The sequence below is a fragment of the Puma concolor genome, chromosome C1, assembly GCF_028749965.1.
Source record: "Puma concolor isolate L17-30 chromosome C1, mPumCon1.1.hap2, whole genome shotgun sequence".
Taxonomy (NCBI): Eukaryota; Metazoa; Chordata; class Mammalia; order Carnivora; family Felidae; genus Puma; species Puma concolor.
Window position 1 is genome coordinate 24,909,324 of NC_141674.1, and position 22,113 is coordinate 24,931,436.

General features: G+C 48.9%; 2 protein-coding genes across 11 annotated transcripts in view; one reads left to right on the plus strand and one right to left on the minus strand.

Annotated features, from left to right (window-relative positions):
• Positions 1-9,850, plus strand: part of S100PBP (S100P binding protein) — a 47,916-nt gene extending 38,066 nt beyond the window's left edge. For 8 of the 10 annotated variants that reach the window (XM_086716352.1, XM_086716349.1, XM_086716346.1 and 5 more), the window contains 2 exons: positions 5,295-5,382; positions 7,201-9,850. In XM_086716352.1, coding sequence (XP_086572478.1) covers positions 5,295-5,382; positions 7,201-7,342 — 230 coding nt within the window. In that variant the 3' untranslated portion in view covers positions 7,343-9,850. The remainder of the gene's footprint in view (positions 1-5,294; positions 5,383-7,200) is intronic. The other 2 variants (XM_086716353.1, XR_015254592.1) reach the window with 2 other exon arrangements.
• A 3,069-nt stretch (positions 9,851-12,919) lies between these two features.
• Positions 12,920-20,554, minus strand: FNDC5 (fibronectin type III domain containing 5). Its single transcript, XM_086716355.1, has 6 exons — positions 20,347-20,554; positions 18,606-18,721; positions 17,907-18,105; positions 17,480-17,569; positions 15,315-15,448; positions 12,920-14,447 (listed from the first exon to the last, which is right to left on the minus strand). Exons 1-6 carry the CDS (start codon positions 20,552-20,554, stop codon positions 14,409-14,411), a joined length of 786 nt encoding a protein of 261 aa, XP_086572481.1. The 3' UTR covers positions 12,920-14,408.
• Positions 20,555-22,113: the final 1,559 nt, after the last annotated feature.

Genomic DNA, 22,113 nt, shown 5'->3' on the forward strand with positions numbered 1-22,113 from the left:
TGCTTTTTGCCCTGTCTGCAAGGAAATCAGTCAAGATTTGCAGTAGATCATCGCAGTTTTGTTGACCTAGAGGTGACATGTTTGCATTCTTGTTTTCCACTCATCTCTTTTTCCTTTTTATTCCTATTTTATTAATGTATTTATAAAAGCAGTAGCCTGCACCCATATAGTATATTTTGTTCTTTTCCTCTTCATTCCCTTTCCTGTATTAGGTTTTTTTTTTTTCTTATTGCAAGGAATAGAGAGAGACCTTGTGATTGCCTTTAAGTAATTGGAGTTTAAGGATTTACAGGAGAAGATGAAGATTAGACACTCAACAATATAGCCAGTTCTCATAGTAGAAAGAATCAGCCGTAGATCCAGGCCCCATGTCCCCCAGAAACTGGTGCCTTTGTTCCCTGTCCAGGTTTTCCTTGCTGACTCAGTGATTCTCATACTTATCTTTCTCTGTGACCAGTGCTTCTATTAGCTGTCTCACGTGTCTGTTCTCTCCCGGAGCCCTGCCTGTGTGTTCTCTCTCATTTTCATTACTAAAGCTCGCACTCACATTCCAAAGGAGAGTGTCTGACTGATTTACTTAAAGACCTATTGGTGCCAGGCCAGCTCTTTAGGTCCTTAGCCAGCTGAGAGATTCTCTGTTCTTGGGTCATGTATAAAGTGTGAATCTAAGATTTCAGGAGGGCCATCAGCATAGCAAGCACTCAGCATCTTCCATTCCTCCTCCTTTCTAACAATTGATTGACCTGACTTACTAAGGACAGGTATTAGACTGGATTTCCACCAAAACTAGTCATCTATATATTTATAGATTAAGGTTTAGACGGACTGTTTATCTAATTCCCGAAATGTTAGGGTTTTTTCCTCTTACTTTCATTCTTAGATGAATTTCATTCTTAGGCACAAAACAAAGGACAGTCTTCACCACCTTTTAGCCACAACTTAAAATAAACCCATGGTACTGATTGTTGGTCCAAGAAAGCCCATCTGTTAGAGACTGTGAAGAGAAAATTCAAACATTTCCATTCTTGTTAGCATCTCTAAATTTGGAAGAAGAGATAGAAGCTATGAGCTGAAATAAGGTTCTTTGGATTATTAGCTCCACCTGGGTTTGAATCCTGGCTCTCCCATTTACTGGATGATAGATGGGTATCTTTTCTAGGCTTCAGTTTAATCACGAATAAAATGGAGATCATGGTATTTGCCCCATGTGGTGGTTAGGATTAGATGATAGGGTACATGCAAAGCTGTTAGCAAAGTGCCTGGCACATAATAAATGCTTGATAAATGTAGTTTTCATTATCTCTAGATCATTAAGTCTTATTAATAATTAATGTTCCCATAGTCCATCAGTCAGTTCTTAGTGCTAAGGAAAACTAACATTTGTTGGTGCATGAGCTGAGACCTGATTATTGAGCCCTTGTTTACTTACCACTGTGTGAGATAATGAGTATGCAAGTACACATATTGTGGTAGGATTCTTGCTTTCTAATCCCCAGTGTGAAATGTCAGTCCCAGAAAAAATTGTAAGGAAACTCAACTCGATGGTATTATATTGTTATTCAGGCTGTTACTAACTGTGTGACCTTGGGAAAATTGCTTCTCTATGTCTCAGTTCCTTCATCTGTGAAATGGGGAAAATACCTCATAGGATTATTATAAGGAACAAATGAGTTAATATATGTAAAGCTTGGGGCACCTGGGTGGCTCAGTTGGTTAGGTGTCCAACCTTGGCCCAGGTCATGAGCTCATGATCTCGTGGTTCATGAGTTTGAGCCTCGCGTTGGGCTCTGTGCTGACAGCTCAGAGCCTGGAGCCTGCTTTAGATTCTGTGTCTCCCTCTCTCTCTCTGCCCCTGCCCTGCTCACGCTCTGTCTGTGTCTCTCTCTCTCTCTCTCTCAAAAATAAGAAACATTTAAAAAAAAAATATATATATATATAAAGCATATATATATATATATAAAGCATATATATATATATATATATATACATATATATATATATATATATATATAAAGCTCATAGGACAATGTCCAGTAACATGGTGAGTGCTATATGTAAGTTGCTGCTGCTAGATTTTGACTCCTAGCAGTTTAATACTTGAAGCCTTGGGCTTAATCGGCCACTTTTTCCTCCTTTTAGTTTAAAGTGAATAGGTTTTTTGTTTTTTTTGTAATGTTTATTTATTTTTGAGAGAGAAAGAGCAAGTGCGTGCATGTGTGTGAGGGGCAAAGAGAAAGGGAGACAGAGGATCCAAAGTGGGCTCCTCCATGCTGGCAGCAGAGAGCCTGACGCAGGACTCGAACCCACGAACCATGAGATCATGACCTGAGCCACCCAGGTACCCCAAAAGTAAATGGGTTTCTTCATAGGAGGCTTATAGCATATCTTTAGCCTCCGTCATCAGGATAGTTTTATAGGCTGTAGCTGGTAAGAGATGAGTGAACTGAAGGACATGGTCCACAGATAATCTTGTTCCATTTTGAGATTGGACGCCACAATACCCATATCTTGCCAGCCATCCTTTGATGATGCTTTGGCAGGAAAAACATATCTTGAAATCCTTCAAAGCTGATTTTTCCCCTCACAGAGACATTTTTTTTGCCGGCCTAGAAGGATGGGGTGCTGGGATGTGAAAGTGGGATATGGGAAAGGCAATTTGAATTGAGACCTTTGATTTTAGTTTAACATCCAGCAGGCAAGGGATTTTCTAATCTAAAGCTACTTCCCTTCTTAAAGGAGAAACTCTTTTCTGGTTTATATTTCCTTCTCAAGAAGTAAGATTCATATGTTTTCTTCCCATATTAGTGAGATTGAACATCTTTTCATTATGTTTACTGATCACTTGTATTACTTTGGTGAATTGCCTATTTATGTCCTTTGACCTCTTTTATTATGAGGAGATTACTTCTGTAGAATAAGGGCATTAAAACTTTGCCGTATGTGTTTCAAAGATATTTTTCATTTTGTCAGTTGTCTTCTTTTACCCTTGGTTGTACTTTTTAATTTTAACTGCACAGAAGCTTGTGATGAATCTATAAATTTTTCCTGAAAAGTATCATCTCATTATGGTTAGAGAATTTCTGCTGAGTGCTGTAACACATATCTGAGTTTATGTGTAGACTGATCCACTTAATAAACATTTTTCCTTACAGAGAGGCGATTGATTGTCACATGATTTGAAGAGTCTTTGCAAACTAACATAGGCCTGTGGCTGTAACACCTTAATAACAATAGTTACCACTTACAGCTTTGTGCCAGGCAATATGCTAAGTTTTTATGTACTGTATTCCTAATATTCAACTTCATGCTACATATTATTGTCCATATTTCATAAATGGGTCAAGTGGGCCTAGAAGTGAAATGATTTGTTCAGGGTCTTAGAACTTGGTAGTGGCTGGATTGGAATTTTAATTTAAGTCTGCCTAACTTCAAAGTATATACTTTCTCTACATAGCTTGGCTCCTTGAGGCTTCAAATAAATTAGATTCGTCCTAAAAGTTAAGTAAATATCTTTTATCAGAACTTGAAAAGATGGGCTGTAGCCTAGTTAAACTGCTTCCGGTTTCTGAGAGCACAATGAAGGCAATGAGAAGTATGTAAACTGGCCGAAAGAAAAGTCTGTACCATCTAGGGCAGTGGTTTTCAAAGAGTGGTTCCCAGGCCAGCAGCCTCAGCATCACTTAGGCCTTTATTAGAAATACAAATTCGCAGGTCCCACTCCAGACCTACAGAATCAGAGTCTGGGGTTGGGCCCAGCTATCAGTTTTATAGTACTTCTGGCTGATTATGATGCATGTTAAAATTTGAGAACCACTGGTGAAGGGAAATTATTTTATTCTCTCTAATCATAATTTCTGCTTTTGTGAGCTTCTCCTAAGTCTCAGCCCCTAAGTGCAAAATTAGCATTATCAGAAAAGCATAGAGTCAAACAGGAGCCAGTTTTGAGATCGGTTTAATGAGCATTTAAAGCAAGTCCACCTCACCGAGCCACAGTTTCCCATCTCCAAAGTGATGTTTTAAAAAAACTTTTTTAATGTGTATTTATTTGTGAGACAGAGACAGAGCACGAGTGGGGGAGGGGCAGAGAGAGAGAGGGAGACACAGAATTCGAAGCAGTCTCCAGGCTCCGACTGTCAGCACAGAGCCCGACATGGAGCTCAAACTCGTGAACCATGAGATCATGACCTGAGCTGAAGTCGGACGCTTAACCGACTGGGCTACCCAGGTTCCACCTCCAAAGTGATGTTTTAGTAACATCTATCTCCATAAGATAGTATGTAAAGCGCATAGCACCTTGCCAGTCTCCCAGATGGTTGAGAAATTGCCTCTAGCAATTTTTCTTGTTTAGCAAAAAGGCCCCACCTGCCTTCTATTCTCAACTTCTTTCTTTTTTTTTAATTAATTTATTTTTTTTTCCTCCAGTGCTTTATTTTTTTTATTAAAAAAATTTTTTTTTTCAATATATGAAATTTATTGTCAAATTGGTTTCCATAATTAATTTATTTTTGGGAGAAACAGAGCATGAGCGGGGGAGGGGTGGAGAGAGGGAGAGAGAAAGAATCCCAAGCAGGCTCTGCACTATCAGCGCAGAGCCCGATGTGGGGCTTGAACTCACAAACCATGAATGAGATCATGACCTGAGCCAAGAGTCAAACACTTAACCGACTAGGCCACCCAGGTGCCCCAACTTCTCTCGTTTCTTGAATGTATTTTGCTGTCTTGTATCTCTGAGCCTTTGTATTAGCTATTTCTCTTGGACGCTCCCACCCCTACCCCTGTCTGCCTCACTAACTTCTAGAGATCCTTTTGATCCCTGCTTGTAGTTTACTTCTGGAGAGGGCTTGCTCAAACCTCCACCCTCCAGTCTCTGCTCACATAGCAGCCTGTGTTTCTCCTGTCACTGCATGTATCACAAATTTTGGAATTGCCTGTCTCCTTATATAAACTTAATTGAGGGCAGGTAGTGTCTTGTCTACTGCCATATTCTAGGGACCAGTAAAGTTCCTCACACACTATAGGAGCTAATAAATGTTGAATGAATGAATGGTGGCTGTCATTATTGCCGCTGCTGCATCGTCATCATCACCATCATCGTCGTCGTCATCATCACCACCACCATCTGAGAGCGAGCTTCCCTCTCTGGCTTATGGTTTTTGTGCTGACTGCTTGTGATAATCATAGATAGTATTAGGATCAGTGCCTGTTTTTTCTTTCCCTGAAAGCACAGGCTTTGACCTAGACTGATATGGTAGTTCATTGAGCTGCTTCCTAACCACGATTCCTCTGTGTCACAGGTGCCTTGGGGGAACTGTGCGCCTTGATGGGTCAAGTTCATCATGTGCCAAACCCAAAATGGCAGCATCCTTCGGACCTCACCATGCGGTGAGTGGGTGATGAGGAGGAGGGGGAAAAGGGTAGAATTTGGCCACGGGAGGAATGTGGTGGGGAATTGGGTGTAATTGTATAATTCCAGAGGTAGAAAAGAAGCGGTAGAGTATAGTGGAGTAAGAACTGGACTGAAATCCAGGAAACGCGGGGTCGGGTACTAGCTTTGCAGTTTATAACCAGATGTATGATTCTGACCAAGTCACTCCATTCCTCTGGTCCTCACATCAGTAAAACTAGTATGTTGCACTAATTGACGTCCAAGGGTCTTTCTGTTCTGAAATCTTCTGGATTCTTGATGCAGGGTGGTTTTACACATCGATTCAGTGACTTTGATTCAGTTACAGAAACTTTGGAGTCATCTTTGACTTTCACCCCATATTCAGTCCATTAGCAAATCCTGTAAGTATATCCAAAACTTGACCATTTCTCATCATTTTCACTTGGACTGTTGCAGGTCTTCTAAATGGTCTCCCTGCTTCTGCCCTTGCCCATCTACTATTCTCAACTCGGCAGCCAAAGAAATTCAGATTCTCTGCTCAAAACTTTCCATCTCACATTTCCCACCCTCACAGTCCCCTATAAAGACCATGGCCTGACATTGTTAGCTCACCAACCTCATCTCCTACTACTCTTCCCCTTGCTCATTCTGTTCTAGTCACACTGGCTCCCTTGCTATTTTTCTAATATGTCACACGTGTTCCCACCCCAGGGCCTTTATGCTCAGTGTTTCCTCTCTAGTTGCCAAAATGATAGCAAATCTCAGAAAGACAGGGCAGTGTAATGGTTATTAGATGAACTCTGGAGACAGGTATGAATTCAAATCCAGGCTCTTGTACTTACTCCACTTTATGACCTTGGGCAAGTTATTTAACCTGAGACTCAGTTTCCTTACCTGTACAAAATACTAATGAGAGTGCTTTTCTGGCAGGATTGTTATCAGCATTAAATGAGGTGAGGTATTTACAGAATTCAGCAAGTACTTGCATATAGGGCCAGATAAATGTCATAAGATGTTATAATTATTTTCAGTTCTGGCTACTCATAATCACCTGTGGAGATGTCTAAAAATACAGATGTCCAGGCCCTGACTCAAGGGATTCTAAATCATTAAGTCAGGGGTTGGGGTGGGGGTGTGGTGCAAGAATCTCAATCTTTAAAAAGCTTCCCAGGTGGTTATTAGGAAGAGCTGGGGTTGAGAATGAGCTCAGATTATCACACAGGGTGTTTTTCAGAAGTACAGCCTAAAGGACTGGGGGTGACTAAAGGAGAATCTCAAGAAACTTTGAGTCCGTGCTATTAATTATTCAGTCTCCAAACTTGCAATGTGATACTCACATGATGACTTACCTTCTCTGGGAATTTTATTCTAATTTTAACTGCTGAGTCCTGAGCAACCTTGAGCTGTGTCAGACAGTGAGGTCCTGTTGGAGGTACAAGCATGATGCAGTGAAATACAGATCCTGTTCTAAATGTTTCCTGAGGGAGAGAATTTTTTTTGCCTACTTGAGTGTTATTATACATTATGTATTAGGTTTTCTTAACATTTGTGTATGTGGCATATATCACCATAATACCTATGTGGCAATTTGGCTTTGGGAGTTGGAAGGAAATAGCACTTACATTGTGACTTTCATATAAATAAAATAGTACAAAGTTTCTAAAATTGTGAGGATTGAAATGTAAAATTAGTATCTGCTATCCAAAAGTAAAGATACTCTTCAAATAGTTGCCTAGGCCATTTTTTGTGTACAAATAGCCATTCCAGCCGAAACACTCATTTTTCCTGTTTTTATTTTCCCTTTCTCCTGATAGAAACTACGCTCGGTTCCGACAGAAACCTCTGCAAAGATACAGTCTGACTCAGTGGGTTGACAGGAACATGCGAAGCCACCATCGGTTCCAGCGTCTCCCAGATTTCCCACCGAGTCCATTTGTCTCACCCCATCAGCAGTGAAGGTCTCTATCCAGGGTCCTGTTCCAGGTCCTGTTTGGAGCAGCAGCTCATCTTCTGCTCTTTTGTGCTTTGTAGATTTTGAATTTTATTTTTCACGAGATTTTTATTTAAAGAACTTGCCACCTTTTGGAAATTCCCGTTGCTGACTTGAAATTTTTTTGTATAACGTCCTTCTTGTTTGTCTGTGTGCATGCGTTTAAGCACTGTTAAGTTTTTATTTTTTTAATTTAAATTGAAGGTGACCACTAATTGAAAGCCAGCATCAAGCCAGAATACCTAGGCTCAGGCAAAGCACCCACCTCTGCACAGAGGTGAAGTCTACTTCTGGTGCCCAAAAGAAATCATCTTCTCATCTCCTGTAAGGAAGAGATTACCAGGCTGCAAGCCAGCATTAATTACTGCTAATGACTTATAAGTGGATATAAGTCACTTTTAACAACCCCTCTTTTTTATTTGAATCTCTGAATACCTGTCAGTATTTTAAAGTCGGTAATCCAGCACATCTGAAGTAGGATGGAGCAGGACAAAAATCCTGTTGAAGGGACAAATTAAAAGTGTAAATCTTCTCTCTTTTTTGTACTTACTAGCCTCCTTTATTTATTTATTTTCTTTGCCCCCTGCCCCCATTCTTCATTAAATTTGTTTTGCACAATAGGTTTACAAATGTTACACATCTTAACTCTGACAGAAGACTGCTGACTAACCCTTGTTGATTTGTGGTCTTGAGACTGATTGTCTTCTCTTTTCTCAAGGATTTGCCTTCTTTTTCCCCAGTGACCACCGTGCTCCTTAAGTTCTGTTGGTGTGTTCCTGTATTCTGTTAGACATAGACATGCCTCTTAAGAGCAGCCTCCCTGCTCTCTTTATTAAAGAGCTTCCCACCCAGAGTCTTCACTCTAGGACAGGCCAGCAAACCAGTCCTACTGAGGTGTGAGTTGGTTTTCAGTTTCATCTGCTCAACTCCAACTTCAAGTGTGAGTTGATGTGTTAGTCAGTGAGTCCATCATACCCTGTGGGAGAGACTCTGGAGAGGCACTCTGTTGTCTCCATTAGTAGTTAACAAGAGGTGCCTTTAGCTTCCGGATGTTACCATCTCATTTGGTCAAACCTCTGATACACAGCTTGACAAAACTGATAATGTGGGTCTAATCAGTTGTGATTAAGCCTGTGCACGAAAGCATTACCTGACCTTCAGGTTAGGTATTCTACCTTAAGTTGACAGACTTTGTGCAGCCTAATGGATGTCAAGGAGTTCGTCATTCTTTCTATACAGCCAGCTCTAGACATCTTTGGGGAGATTTTGCAGTCCGGCATTCACGCTACTGTTCATGCTCCGTGGAGGCTGGGCGTAGTCGCTGTGGCGCAGCCTGTGGTACCAGGCTAGCTGCCTCCTTCTGCTTTTGTTGTCCCATCGGCCCATCTCTGCACTCATCTTAAACAGCCTACCCGGCTTTAGAAAACGACTTGGGAAAAGTTTAGTCATTCAAGCCACCAGTAAACTTAGATGGATGCCACTAAGTGTTTACTGTTTTTATCCAGGTGAGGAGTCTCTTCCTTGGACATTTGGTTTAGATTCTAGAACCAGATGCAAAGAAGTTCTGTTCAGAGCCAAGAGTCAAAATCGATTTCAGTTGGCATAATGGACATTTACTCAATCAGTCACTTCTCCAGATTTCCCTAAATTAGCATGATGGAGTGAGCGAGCAGACATCCACCTTTGGAACCACAGCATAATAAAAATTAATTGGAGCTGGAGTAACTAGCACTGTGGCTGTCTAGTTCTCCACAGTCGGCCCAAGGAGTGAAGGGACGGCATTTCGCTTTGGCTCATGTTCCTGCACTCCTGGTACAAGAGGGTTTAAGCCTGAATGTGTAACGGCAGCCTTGCCTTTGCCAAATCAAATGAGTGACGGGTTAACTAGAAAATGTGACAATCACATTTCCTCTTTGCTCAAATAATTCTGTTTTTCCAAAGCTTTAGCAGCTTAATTAAATCTGTTGGACTGGGGGAGGAGAGAACTGTTCTTTAGCGGTTAACATGGTATTCTTTAAGAAGAAAAAAACAAAGCCAAAGAAAACTCATTATCAGGCATGTTTGCCTTAAAGATGGTGGTGGGTAAAATCTGGAGTTTTAATCTGTATTTAAAGCTGCATATCTCCTATGTGGTGCTGGCCTCTCAGACTAGTATTTGGTGATGAGTTCTTGCTGTATTGTTTTAATGGAGTGACGGTTATGTGCATTTAACTGCCTACCTAGCTTTCTTCGTTCATGATGGCATTCTCACCACGGGGGTCTTGACAAAGAGTAAAAATGTGCTGTTTACATAGTTTACTTTTAAGAGCCTGAAATAACCTGTAGTTTTGCATCTAACACAGGCCTGATTTACTTGAGTTGTCGGGATCAATTATGAAACTGAAGTTTGGTGCCTCCTCTTTATCATGTTTTTTCCCTTGTAGCAGTTGTGTTTAATGTCATTAAAAAGAAATAAAAGTTCTTGTCGTGGCATATGTACTGTAGCCGTCTGTTGCAGGCTTTGAAGGAGGGTTCCTTCCTCTTTTGCGTGGGTAGGTTAGTGGGGTCTGGGCGGGGGTGGCAGTTAGTAGATTGTGGTACTGGGGAGGCGAGGGTGCGTGCTCCCTATTCTTTTGAGGGTAAATTACAGTGTTGAGAAAGGCGTTCCAGCAGTTCAGAAATGTTGAAATTGATTGGGATCTGCAGCTACATATAGTGCATGTCAGGAGCCTGACATAGAGAAAGCCTGAAATATCACTGTGCTGTTTTTGCAGAGGGGGAGACGGCTCAGCCCCATCACACAAGCGCTGCCTTACAGTCCTTCCCACAGCTATATGGTTGACCTCTGTATCAGTCTCTCCCGAGCCACTGCTGATTAAGGAGGATGCTGAGCTATCCCAGGACATTCTCCCTTTAAAAGGGATGTGGGAAACCAGAATTGATCATACAGAATTGATGGTTGTTCTTAATCCAGCTTCTCCAGAAACTGACTGCTCCTGGAACTTGGATGAAGGTGGCATTAAGCGTGGGTAGTTGTGGGAGACACGACGTTCCTTCGATCCCTTTTGTGAGCCTAAGCTTCTTAGACTTGCCCCAGGAGACAGGATGAAGGCAGTAATAGCTTGTCACCTATATTAGCCAATGCTTTTAAAATCTCCCCTCATGCTGAGGAAATAAGTAGCAACATGTTGGGACAGGCTCTCTGTCCTGCTGTTAACGTAAGTTTCGTCTAGTGGATATTGTATAGTCCAGGCAAAAGCTTCAATATAAATTTGCTAAACACTCAGCTGTTTGATACATATCCATTTTGTTTCTGTCAGGTGGAGATCCCTTGTCCAGGGAGTTGCTTATTTCCTTTTTAGCACCGTGTCACTGCAGACATCAAAGGTTTCAGAGACGAGGCTGCATTCTCTGAAGTGATGATGTCCTTTACCCTTAGTTCATGTTATGTTATAGGAAATTGAGGGGGAGGAGAAATGGACCTTCTCTCAAAGGAATGGGGTCATTCTCTAGCCTATTTTGAGCTTTTACAGGAAGAAAAAAAACCCAACCACCTAAAACTAGAAAGCAGAGTTCCCTGCTTTTCTCAGTGTTGTCCTGCTTTTCCCAGAGCAAACAATTCCTAAGCTGGTTCTAGGGAATGCTTGCTTTGTATGTCAGGGCACCTGTCAGGAAAAAAATTTCCACTTGTCACAGGAAGTATCAGCTGGTCAGCAGTGGAATTCCTTAATGAACAAGCTCCTGCCTTGTCAGTCCTCTCCACCTGTCCTGTCCGATGACAACTGGAACATGCCACAGACAGAAAACCAGACCTTCCCCAGCACCCGCTGAGAAGGGGGTGGGATGTGATCTCTTGGACAAGCTTTAAAACACTCCACTTGGTAGTCCTGAATCACTATCGTTCTCATTAAGGAACTACTGGTATAGGAGGAGCTCCTTCAACTTAGCTTCCAATGACACTTTGAGGGTTTGGGAACATTGTACTGATGGAGCTTGGTGCGGCTGGAGTGGGGCCGGGGCCGTGTCCCATTTATGGAAGCAATTCGTTCTTGGAGGCCACTTAAAAGCGAAATCCAAAAACTGTCAAATAGGTTTAAAGAGGGTGAGAAATAACAGCAGTCTGAAACATCACGTGACTGGGGTGGTGCAATATTACATATTTTTGTAAAAGGGCTGAATTAGCTTACCATGGATTCTAGAGGCGGCCACCCTGAAAAGCCTGGGTTGAAGGGACAGGATCAGAAAGAGCAAAGGACTCCTGCCCCACAGAAACACTCATGGTCCTTCCTCTCCCAGACCCTGGGGCTTCCCTCTTCCTGTTCTTACCCTTTTTGTTTTTGACACATAAGGAAACCACCCCCCAGAGAAGTAACTGGCCTGAGAGGTCATGTGGTGACAAGGCAGGTTCTCTGCCCTCCGTCCAGCATTGTCCAACATTCTCCCACAGGCCCTGCGTGGCCTGCGGGTCAGGTCTCCGTCTCCAAGAACTTGCTTACATCCGTCCCAAGCTGTGAGGAATCTGCGGATCTAAGTGTGGTGAAGAGGGGACCCCAGCCCAAGTCATAGCTGTAGGTTTACTGTGCAATGACGGCTGGTCTGAGAAAAGCTCAGTCGTAGAACGTGGGGTTTTTAGGGATGTAACTAAAGAGAATGGGGTAAATTTATCTAAACCAGAAGTGTCCACTCCTCTCCCCTCCCCCTCAGACCCTCAGCCGATGTACTGCAGGCCCTGCTAAATTCCCCTTAGCAGTGCCTTCCTGACCACCGACAGCGATCTGTATTTACCTGATGCCGACTTAGGGGCTTCTCCACCACAAGGCACCAGACAGGCACACAGGACCCAGGGCTTGGCAGGTACCGGCCTCTCAGGTTGGGGTTAGAGTTCTGGGTGCTAATAGATTTCCACTTTCCCACCCAGCCTTCAAGACCTGTCTTCCTCCTCTTGGAACCTTCCAGAACGTCTACCCTAAGTCCTGCTCACCTGACATTTTCTCTCCAAGCTCTTGCTGGCTCTGGACAAAAAGTATCTGAGGTGTCCCATTTACCAGTTTGCTCACTGGCTAATGGCATCGTTACTCCACCTTTCAGCCTGCTGTTTGGGCTCATCATGACGTTCCTTGGACAGCCCCAAACAGCAAGCTGGGAATACTGCGCTGCAGCAGGCCGCTTCCGCAGCTCCTCTCCGCTCCCCTCCTCACCCTGGGGAGAAACAAGAACCACATTCCTTCGGGTAGGGGAAAACACCCAGCGCTACCCAGAGGGGAAAACCCTTTGTTTTAAAAACTGAGCACCAGCCTGCATACCTAGGCGATGAGGCAGCCCGAGCCTGGATTTGGGGGCCTCAGTAATGGGATGATGGAGCAGCTATTTTCTCCTCCTACACGTGCACCCCCATCTGTTCGAGATTTCCCTTCCAACTCCAGCTTGGCTGGCAGGCATGTCCCTAAGAAGCTGCAGGCCAAAATGGAGAGAGAGAACCGACTCCCTCCTCCACACATCCTGACTTGCTGCCAATTGCCAGAAAAAGAGGGCAACATTTGGGCATTTACCAGAAGACAAGGATGTGCCTTTTCATTTGTCTTTTATTTTACATTTAAAAAGAGGTTATTGCTCTAACTGAATCAGAGGTAAGGACCTCTCCCCTAAGCAGCCTTGGCCTTGCAGTCCCATTCAGCAGGGATGGAAGTCACAAGACAATGAGTGGAGCCTCATGCCCTCCCATGAGGAAGCCCTTAGTATTGCTGACATCTGCCTTTCACCCTGTCTCTCCTCCCTCCCTGTGCTGCCACACCAGGGCGAAGCAGAGCAGTGGCTGGCCTAGCCACGAGAGCTCTTCTAGACCGGATGGTGGGGCCGGTCTTTGGGTGATGGCTTTCAGCTCTCTGGCTTGGGGGCCACTGCTCTTACCATTCAGTTCAGCAGGTATTCACTGAGCGCCTACTGTGTGCCAGGCTTGTGCTAGGTGTGGTCCTCCCACATGCCCGTCCTTAGCCACCAATGGAAGACGCAGAGGCCCATCTCTTCCCACGCAGGCATTCAGCGGCTGTAACTTGCAGTCCTAGGGAAGAGTCTGCCTTCCCTTGTCAAGCACCATTTTTGTTTTGTTTTGTTTTGTTTGCCAGAAAGGGGCAGTGGAGAGAGAGACCTGTCACCTCACACCACTCAGGCTCTAGGGAAGGACATGAGGACCCTGGGTAGCTTTCACAGAACCCTGGATGAGATGGCAAGATATGGAGACCCCGGAGGCCAGGGCTGCTCTGTCTGTGGTAAATGGCTCAGGCCTGCCTTCTAGCAGCTTCCATTCCAGAGCGGGTGATTTAGCAGCCCCCAGGATGTCCCATGCGGACACACCTTTTCAGTCATGTAAGCCAACATTGTCACAATTCCAAGACTCTTCCTAAAGAAATGGGGCCAGTACCGTCCAGGTCTCTTTCCTACCTCGTCTTCTTAAGACTGCAGACTAATTATGTTAAGGGTCAAAATAAGGGCCAAAGAAGACAGAGGCTGCGGGCAACCAGCTTGGGGAATTCCTCTGCCCTCTGGAGTGAAGCCCTTCCGTCACATTTTCCAAAGAGACAAAACATAACATCTTACACACTCGCAAAGTTGTGCATCACACCGCAAGTCCTTGATGGCTGGATCCAGGAAAGGCTTGCTGGCAGCCGTGCTCCTGCCCTGTGGCTTTCCTGAAGGCTCTCAGTCTGAAAGACACAGCTGAAGTCAGTCTAGGTGCTTGTCATCTCCCGGGAGCTCTGTGCATTGTCTCAAAGAGGAAGCCAGTCCAGAAGAGGCGAAGAGGCAGAAAGAAGGCTGTGTCTCATGCAGCTTTGCCTTTTCCAGAATGGGGCCAGGCCTTTTAGTTTTGTGGCTTGTTTATTTTTTGCAGATTTTGGGTTCACAGTTCGGTTTCCTTCAGCAGACTAGGATGGGGAAGAGTGCCAACGGTGCGGCCGGCTGTGCCTCCCCCCATCCGCAGTCCTCCCCGTCCGGGTGCCCATGGACCCGGGGACAGCAGAGAAGAAAAATGAAATCCTTCTCCCTGCAGACAGGCAGTCATGCTTCGATGATGTTCACCGAGGGCTTGTTTGGAAACTGGGAGGAAAAAAACGAGAGAAGCAGCCAGGGCTAATTGAATAGACTTCTTGCAAGGTTGGAACTAGAGAGAGGACACGAGAAGGAAGGGCTGCAGCCTAAAAGCCAGGCTCTCGTCCCGCGTGGAAGGAAAGGAGTGGCCCTGCCCGCGTGCCTCGTCTCTCTGCCTTCTTAAACCCAGCCTTCGGCCTCACTCGCTTAGTGGCCAAGACTGGGTGCTGGGCCCTCGGCCCCAGGCCCCCTGTCCACCCCCGGCAGGGCCATCCCGCCGGCCGTTTCTCGCGCATCCTGCGGACCTGCCTCTGAGCGCAGCCTCAGCCACTGACATTGTTGAGGTGCTTCTGGAGATGGGGGTTAAAAAGAGGCTTCAGGAAAACGCGGCAGAAAGAGAGAAGCCAAGAGAGAGGACAGTAAGCCAGGGGGTGTGAGGAGATGGAGGGAGGAGATGTGGAGAGGGCCAGATGTTTGTTGGATAATCATCGTCAGAACCATGACATCTCTCACTTCTCCACCGTCTCTTCTGAGCTGCTCAGAGCGAGCACTGAAAAGGTTCTCATATCTGTTTTTAGAAGAGGAAACGAAGGTACAAAGAGGTGAAGTGCCTGGTCAAGGTCACACAGCACAGCAGGAGCAGAAATGGGCCTAGAACCCCCTATTTGCGTGGTCCCACACCAACCGAGAATTCTGCCCTCCCCGGTCACCGCATCTGTTTAACCCCGCTGGCCCCTACAGAAGGTCCAAAATCGATGTGCTATGTCCCGTGTGTCACACAGGCAGCGGCCAAGCATGGCCCTACCCAGCTGCAGCCACGCTGGGACCCGAGCTGAGCCCAGGGCCTGCCCACGCAGGTCCAAGACTCCCTCTCACCTTGCTGCGGAGAAGACCTCCGCCCTGGTGCTCTGGTGTGCTGGTTTCCGACGCACTCTTGGTCTTCTCCTTGTTGTTATTGGGTTCGTTGTCCTTGATAATGTCATACTGGCGGCAGAAGAGGGCGATGACGCCTGGGAGGGGAGCAAGAGAGAGCAGTGAGAGGCCAGAGCTCGAGGCCCACCTGCCCGCTTCATTCCCGCTGGCATCTGCTGGGCCCCTGTTAGACACTGAGCTCCAGATGGCCTCTCCCCTGCACCACTGCACCTGTCCCCCACTAAGCCAACCCCTTTGCTGCCGCTGGGCTGATCTTCCTACGACACTCATCTGATCCCACCTTCCCCGCATTCAACCTCGGACAGCTCCCTTTTCCCCTTAGGGGAAATAGAAACCGTAACATTCGCTGAGCATGTGCCAGGCCCCGTGCAGTATGCACTGACTCGGCCGATGCCACCGTCCTCACAGCGCTGGGAGGGTACCTGTAATTACCCTCCCCAGGTTACCAGTGAGGACGCCGATGCAGAGCGCCTCGGCACCTACTCCAGGTCCTGCGGTGGCGGAGCCGGGATGCACACTCCAGGGCCTGCGCTCTGCTAGATGTTCATTGTTAGCAAACGAATAAGACGTGAACGTCATAGTTTTTGAAAGTCAGATACTATTAAGGCAGCCAACTCCAGTGCTGGTAGGTGTCTTCTCCATTTTTTACCTCTGTGTTTTATTTATAGTGCTATTTCTTGATCTGTTTTAGATACTATCTTTTGACTTTCCACCATGGTAGATACCCCGCTTCCTTCTCCACAATCCTAACAGAATCACATCACAATCTTGGGTTAGTTCACCATGTTTATATTGTTACGGTTATCTAAATACTGTCTGTGCCCAGTCTAATAACACACCATAAACCTCTTTTGTAAAATCTTTTGTGTTTTTTGGTCCTTTTTCTACAAGTGCCTGTTTTTTGTTTTTTTAAGTTCTTATTTATTTTGAGAGAGAGAGATAGCTCAAACAGGGGAGGGGGCAAAGAGAGAAGGAGAGAAAATCCCAAGCAGGCTCCAAGCTGTCCACGAAGAGCCCGACATAGGGCTTGATCTCATGAACTGAGAGATCGTGACCTGACCCGGAATCAAGAGTCAGACACTTAACTGACTGAACCACCCAGGTGCCCTACAAGCACCTGTTTTTTGATGTGCCTACAGAACATTTTTTCCAAACTTCTCAATACAGCCTGTCCTCTCAACCACCATGCTAATGCAGATTTGGCACGGTGTTCGAGTCCCTCAAAACAGACTCCAGCCTACTTTAGAGCCTCACCGTCCTTTACTGTCCCCTTTCTACCTTCTCTCTTGGGTCACAGCTGCACTGAGCCAGACTGAACTCAATTTGTTTCTTCTACACACTGTCATCAGAACACTGTTCCTTTTATTGGCTGCCTGGTGAACTCCTATTCATCCTTCAAAGCTCAATCCCCATGTTTCCTCCTCTCTGTGTTCTTCCCGATTTCTACTCCTAGCCCCAGAATTAATTCCCTCTCCTCTGCCCTCATGTGATGGCACTCATCACACTGAGTCACAGTTAAGTATGGGCCTCCCAGACCCAGTTCCTTGCAAGCCCAGGGCTCTCCTTAGTCACGACTATAGTACTACTATCTGGAATGGGATGGCCGTTCAGAAAATGCTGGTTGAGTTAAGTACAAAGATGACGTTTGTTCTTTATCCTCAGGTAGCTCACAGACAATTGGGAAAAGGGAGAGACATGAGCCCAACTACCTCATCTAAGAAAAGCTAAAGAGAGGGAAAAGCAGTGCATTGTGGGAACAAGATGCAAGATGGCCATTCTAATGGATGGACTGGAGACCCAGCAACCCAGAAGGAGGCATGAATGCTGCAGCCAAGGCCAGAAGGCAAAGGGGCTGTGGATGCGTCCACCCCAGGAGCCTGAACTACTCCTGAGGGAGGGAAGGCCAAGTGCTCCAAGGCAGCTCTCAATCTACTAAGTTTTTTTTGTGAGAGGTCAGATCTGGCCCCCAGAGCAGGACTTTGAGGCTTCTCATGTTATCTCTCAGCTGCCTCCAAGCCCCCACCCTTCGCTCCTGTGAGAGAAGGGGTCTGGCCAGGGGCCTTCATTCCCCGGAAGTCGAGTGAATTAGAGCTTGGAGGCAGACTCACCGGCCCACATGAACAGGACCACCACGATGATCAGCACCTCGCCGGTTCGTAGCTGTTGGCTCCTCCCCATCTCCTTCATGGTCACCTCATCTGTGGGGAGGGGGACACTAGGTCTGAGGCTCCGTTCATTCCCAGCCACCCCTCTAGGGCCAGGCCCAAGACCTTAAGTGCTTATTTCTATAGGTGCCCAGATATCTAACAAAAAGAGATTTGAGAACATGCCGATGGCTCCTTGGGGCAGCAGCAACAGGGCCTTGACCCAAAGCTGAGAGGCTATATCCTCATTGTTTGGGGACTAAGGTGACCTCCTCTCTCAGGTACTGCTTTACTAGGCAGCAGGGTGTGGGCAGTGGGGGAAGAAACGGGGTTGGCGCTTTCCTCAAGCCTCACCCCGCACCCCCCCCCCCCAACAGTGCCCTGGGCCTGCCTTTGTTCTTGGCCGCCATCTTCTCAGCCTCACGAGGGGTCTTGAAGAGCACTGGCTCGCTGGCTGGGCTCTGGCCCTGAATGGAGATGGCCTGCACGTGCACAATGTACTCGGTGTCCTCTTCCAGGTCCCAGAGGGCGCATGAGCGGGTGGTGGTGTTCACCTCCTGGATGAAGCGCAGCATCCGCACGTCCTTCTTCTGCCAAGGAAAATGCCAGGCCCGCTGCTGTCAGCGCCCCGTCACCGACCCCACTCTGCCCACCTCTCTGGCGGTGACATGGGCTCACCCAGCTACCATGCTTTTATAAATAAAGCCTTTATACACATAAGCTTCCTCCCCGATCCCCTCACCTCTGCAGGGAGCTATCGTTATCTCTGTTTCCAGATAAGGAGACTGGGTGCTGAGAGGTTACAGAAGTTGCCCAAGACTGTCTCCCCAGTGAGAACTTGAACTGGGCCCCAAACCTCGGTCTTATGTTTAAGATCAAAACCAGGCTCTTGATTCCCAGATTCCAGTCAAAGGCCCCTGAGCCCTCCTTACTGATCCGTTCCCCGCTGGGGTCCCCATTCCAAGCCATATGTGCAATTCTTCTGCCTGTCCCTCTTGTTCCTTGTTCCTTTCTATTTCTGCACCCCCTCCCCCCCCATCCCCTGCTACTATCTTGATGTGTTCTTCCCTCCCAGACCCTCAAGGGTTACCTGCTGAGAGATGGCAAATCCGATGACAACCTCATCCTCCAGGACGTCCCAGCTCACCACTGCAGAGTTGGCCTTGAGGTGCCTGACAGTGACATTCACTGGGGCCGAGGGGCTGTCTGGGGGTGGGGAGGCACCTGAGCCTGAGCACCCGCTGCTGTGGGGCCCAGGCCCACTGTCTCATAAGTGGAAACCTGGGGAAGGCCACACAGTGGGGAAGGAAGAAAGCAAGGCCTCCATGGGGCTGGCACATCTCAGTTCATCAGTGGTTGAAGAGCCAGGCCTGAGAGGCCCCAGGCTCCTCATGTCCAGGATGGGAGTCCCCACTGGTCACACTGGCCCGATCAGCAGTCCAAGTTAGAACTGACGGGCCTGGGCTAGGGCCAGATCTAACGGAGGAGTGTAAAGAGGTTGGGGGGGGGGGGGCGCTGGTAGGGCGGGGGGAGGCATAGGTGGCCAGGGTTGCAGGTGCTGAAAGTTAGTCTGATGAAAAGCAGTCAAAAGGACTCCCAGTCCAGTGCTCTTTCTATAATACCACATTGTCAAGTGACCTTGAGGGAAGGAGAAAGACCCAGAGGTCAAGAAGAGCCAGGCCAGGGTGAGCCCTGGGTTGGGACTGAGGATCACAAGAGGAACCCCCAGTATTGTAGTGACCCAGGATCCAGACAGAACAAAGCCCGGGGAGGGGTCTATCTAGGTGAGCCTCTTCTCCACATTCTGCCAGCCTCGAGAGGCAGGTAGGGAGGTGGCAGGGGAAGACGGGGTCACGCAGAGCACGTTCTCTCGGGAGAGTCAAGAGTACGGGTGGGTCAAGTCTTCTGGATATGGGAAAAGGGTGAGAGGGGGTCAGTCAAGAAGGGAGAGTAACAGGATGGTGGAGGTCAGGGAAGGAAGAACCTCTCTAGGAGAGGGGCCGTGAGTCACACAGCCTCTCTGTCTCCCAAGGGGCAAGTGCTGCAAGGGGGACACCTGGCCCTGACCAGCACCCTTCACCCCACAGAGGAGTGGACCTGAGGCCCAAGGGGCTGGGCCTGGGGCGACAAAGCCAAAGTGGAGATAGAGACAGAGGGACACAGACAGGTGGCGGCAGACACAGAACCAGAAAACAGACAAGTGGGCTATCAGAGACAGACGTAGAGAGGAAGCAGAGAGAGAGAGAGGGAGAAAGCACTGAGCCACAGAGAGATGGGTAGAGGGACAGATGAGCGAGGCGCCAGAAGCCAAAGGGACAGATACAGAGCCTGGGGAGAGCCTGGGCTGGGTTAGGATGAGGCCGGCACACGGGGCAGGCCAGACAGTGACTGCAGTAGGCTCAGGGGTCCATCCCGCCCACCCAGAGCCCTAGGGTGCCAGTCCCCATCCCCCTCACACATGCTCACGCAAACTGGGGCCCCATCCTGCTCCGACCTGCAGAGTTGTCCTGCAGGGCTTTGGGGACAGGGAGGGAGGCCCAAGGTTGGGGGACTGGTGTCCTCGGCTGCTCCCCAGGCCAGAGAAGGGAGCTCAGCTCAGGCACCTGAGGCAAAGGCCTGGGGTCAGGGCAATGGGATGAGGGGACCGGGGAATCGCAAGACCCTAGACCCCAAAGACCCCAGGGCTAGGGTGGTGGGCAGGGGCTGGAGGACGGGCCTGGGGGTCAAGAGGTGGGGAAGAGGCCGGGGGCAGGGAGGCAGGAAGGGCCCCGAGGACTCCCGCCCGCCCACCCGCCCGCGCCGCGCCGAGCCCCCAACCCGGGCCCCCTTACCCGCCTGCACCAACGCGAGGCAGACGCAGCCCAGCCACAGGCGGAGCGCGGCGCGGGGCTGCCCGGGGCGCATGGCGGCTCGTCCGGCCGGCCGGCCCGGGGCGGCGCAGGGGGACGCGGCTCCGGCGCCCGGCGGCCGCTGGCGCTCGCGCTGCGGCCCGCGGCCCGCCTGGCCCGGCCGCCCCGCGCCGCCCCGCGCCGCCTGCATGTCGGCTCCGCGGACAGCGACTCCCGCGCGGCGGCGGCGGCGGCAGCGGCCGCGTCCACGTCGGGCGCCCGGGGGGCGGGGCGCCCCCGCTGCGGGGAGAGGCGCGGGGCGGGGTGAGGGCGGAGGGCGCCCCCACGCCCGCCCCCTCCCGGCCCGCCGGCTGCGCGGGGCTCCCACCGCTCGCCCGCGCGCAGCCCCTGTCCCCCTCCCCCACCCCCCCAGCACATGGCCCGACCTGGCCCCTGCCCTGCCCTTCCCCAGGGAGAGGGAGGACGCGCGCCCCGAGACGCATATCGGTGCCCCCCACCCCCCGCCGTGGCCCGCCCTCCCTCGGCCTGGGGGTCCCCATCCCTCACCCCAGACCGGAGGCCTCGCAGGCCTGGACAGACGTGAGCCGAGGGGAGTGTCACAACAGGGACTGGGGGGCCATAGAGTGCCTAGTAGGCGCTGGGGTGCATTCAGTAGGTGCTCAGCGTTTCACCGTGGCGGAGAAGAGGGTGCTCCGACTCACTGGAGACCTAGCTCTGTGACCCCGGCCGGCCAGTCTTTCCCCCTTCTTTGGACCTCCATTTTTGATCTCCATGAGAGTAACAGTCCGCACCTACTAGGTGCCAGACACTGTGCCGAGGGCTTGACTTGCGCGATGCCCCTTGCTTCTCACTGAACCCCTTAAGGAGTGCTCTGCGGCCCCCGTTTTGCACAGGAGACTGCAGCTCAGAGGGGTCACTTGACTTGCCCCAGGACTCACAGCAGAGCCAGAATTTGAACACAGGCTGATCTGACTCCCACACGTGTGCTTGACTCGATTGTCTCCCCACCCGGAGTGAACTCACCCACCCTACCATCCCTGCGATCCTACAACTTGCCTGTGCTAGCTCCTCCCCAGCCAGAGAACAATCTGGAACAATCTCTTCCCAAGAGCGGGTGAGGGAAAAGTAGCTCCAGCCCCCTCCCCCACCATTCTAGCCTGGCTGAGTGCTGTGAGCAGTGAGTGAGCTAATGACTCTAAAGTGCAGGGGGCTTTGGAGACTTGGCAAGTAACCACAGTTAACAAAGGGCATGGATGGCTCCTTCCTCACCACCCTGGGGACACCCATATGCCTCCCGCTCTCTTCTGCCCAATCTACCCCTTTTCTTTTCCTGAAGAGGCAGAGAGCTGCCTTTGCCCTGCACCTGCTACCCTCTCCCTAACAAGGGGACCTCTGGAACAGCAGGCCTCGAGGGAAGCCCCCCACCTTGTGGCACTCTCCACCCTGAGTCCCAATCAGAGAAACAAGGTTGAGGGGGGCGGCATAGACCAAGACCCTAGGCCCCTCGACATGGAGGGGGTCCCACATCTCCAAATGAGTCTCTCTCCACCACTCCGAAATTCCACCATTGGGGGGCATTCCTTTGGGTCTTAAAGACCTTCTGGTCTTCCCCCAGGCTCCAGGGGAAGAGCTAATCCTTTTTTGAAAAGGGCCACTTTGCAGTTATCCCACAGAAGGTCTTCGAAATCTCCCTCCACCCACCATTTTAGATGGACAAACTGAGGTCCAGAGATGGAAAGAGCTCCCCGA

Excerpts from the sequence above, each read along its gene's own strand:
- FNDC5 (XM_086716355.1), bottom strand. The coding sequence starts at position 20,554 with ATGCAGGCGGCGCGGGGCGGCGCGGGGCGGCCGGGCCAGGCGGGCCGC. Across the intron at positions 15,449-17,479 it reads GGTCCTGTTCATGTGGGCCG|GCGTCATCGCCCTCTTCTGC; the intron begins GTGAGTCTGCCT and ends CTCCCCTCCCAG. Across the intron at positions 14,448-15,314 it reads GAGGTCTTCTCCGCAGCAAG|TTTCCAAACAAGCCCTCGGT; the intron begins GTGAGAGGGAGT and ends TTTTCCTCCCAG.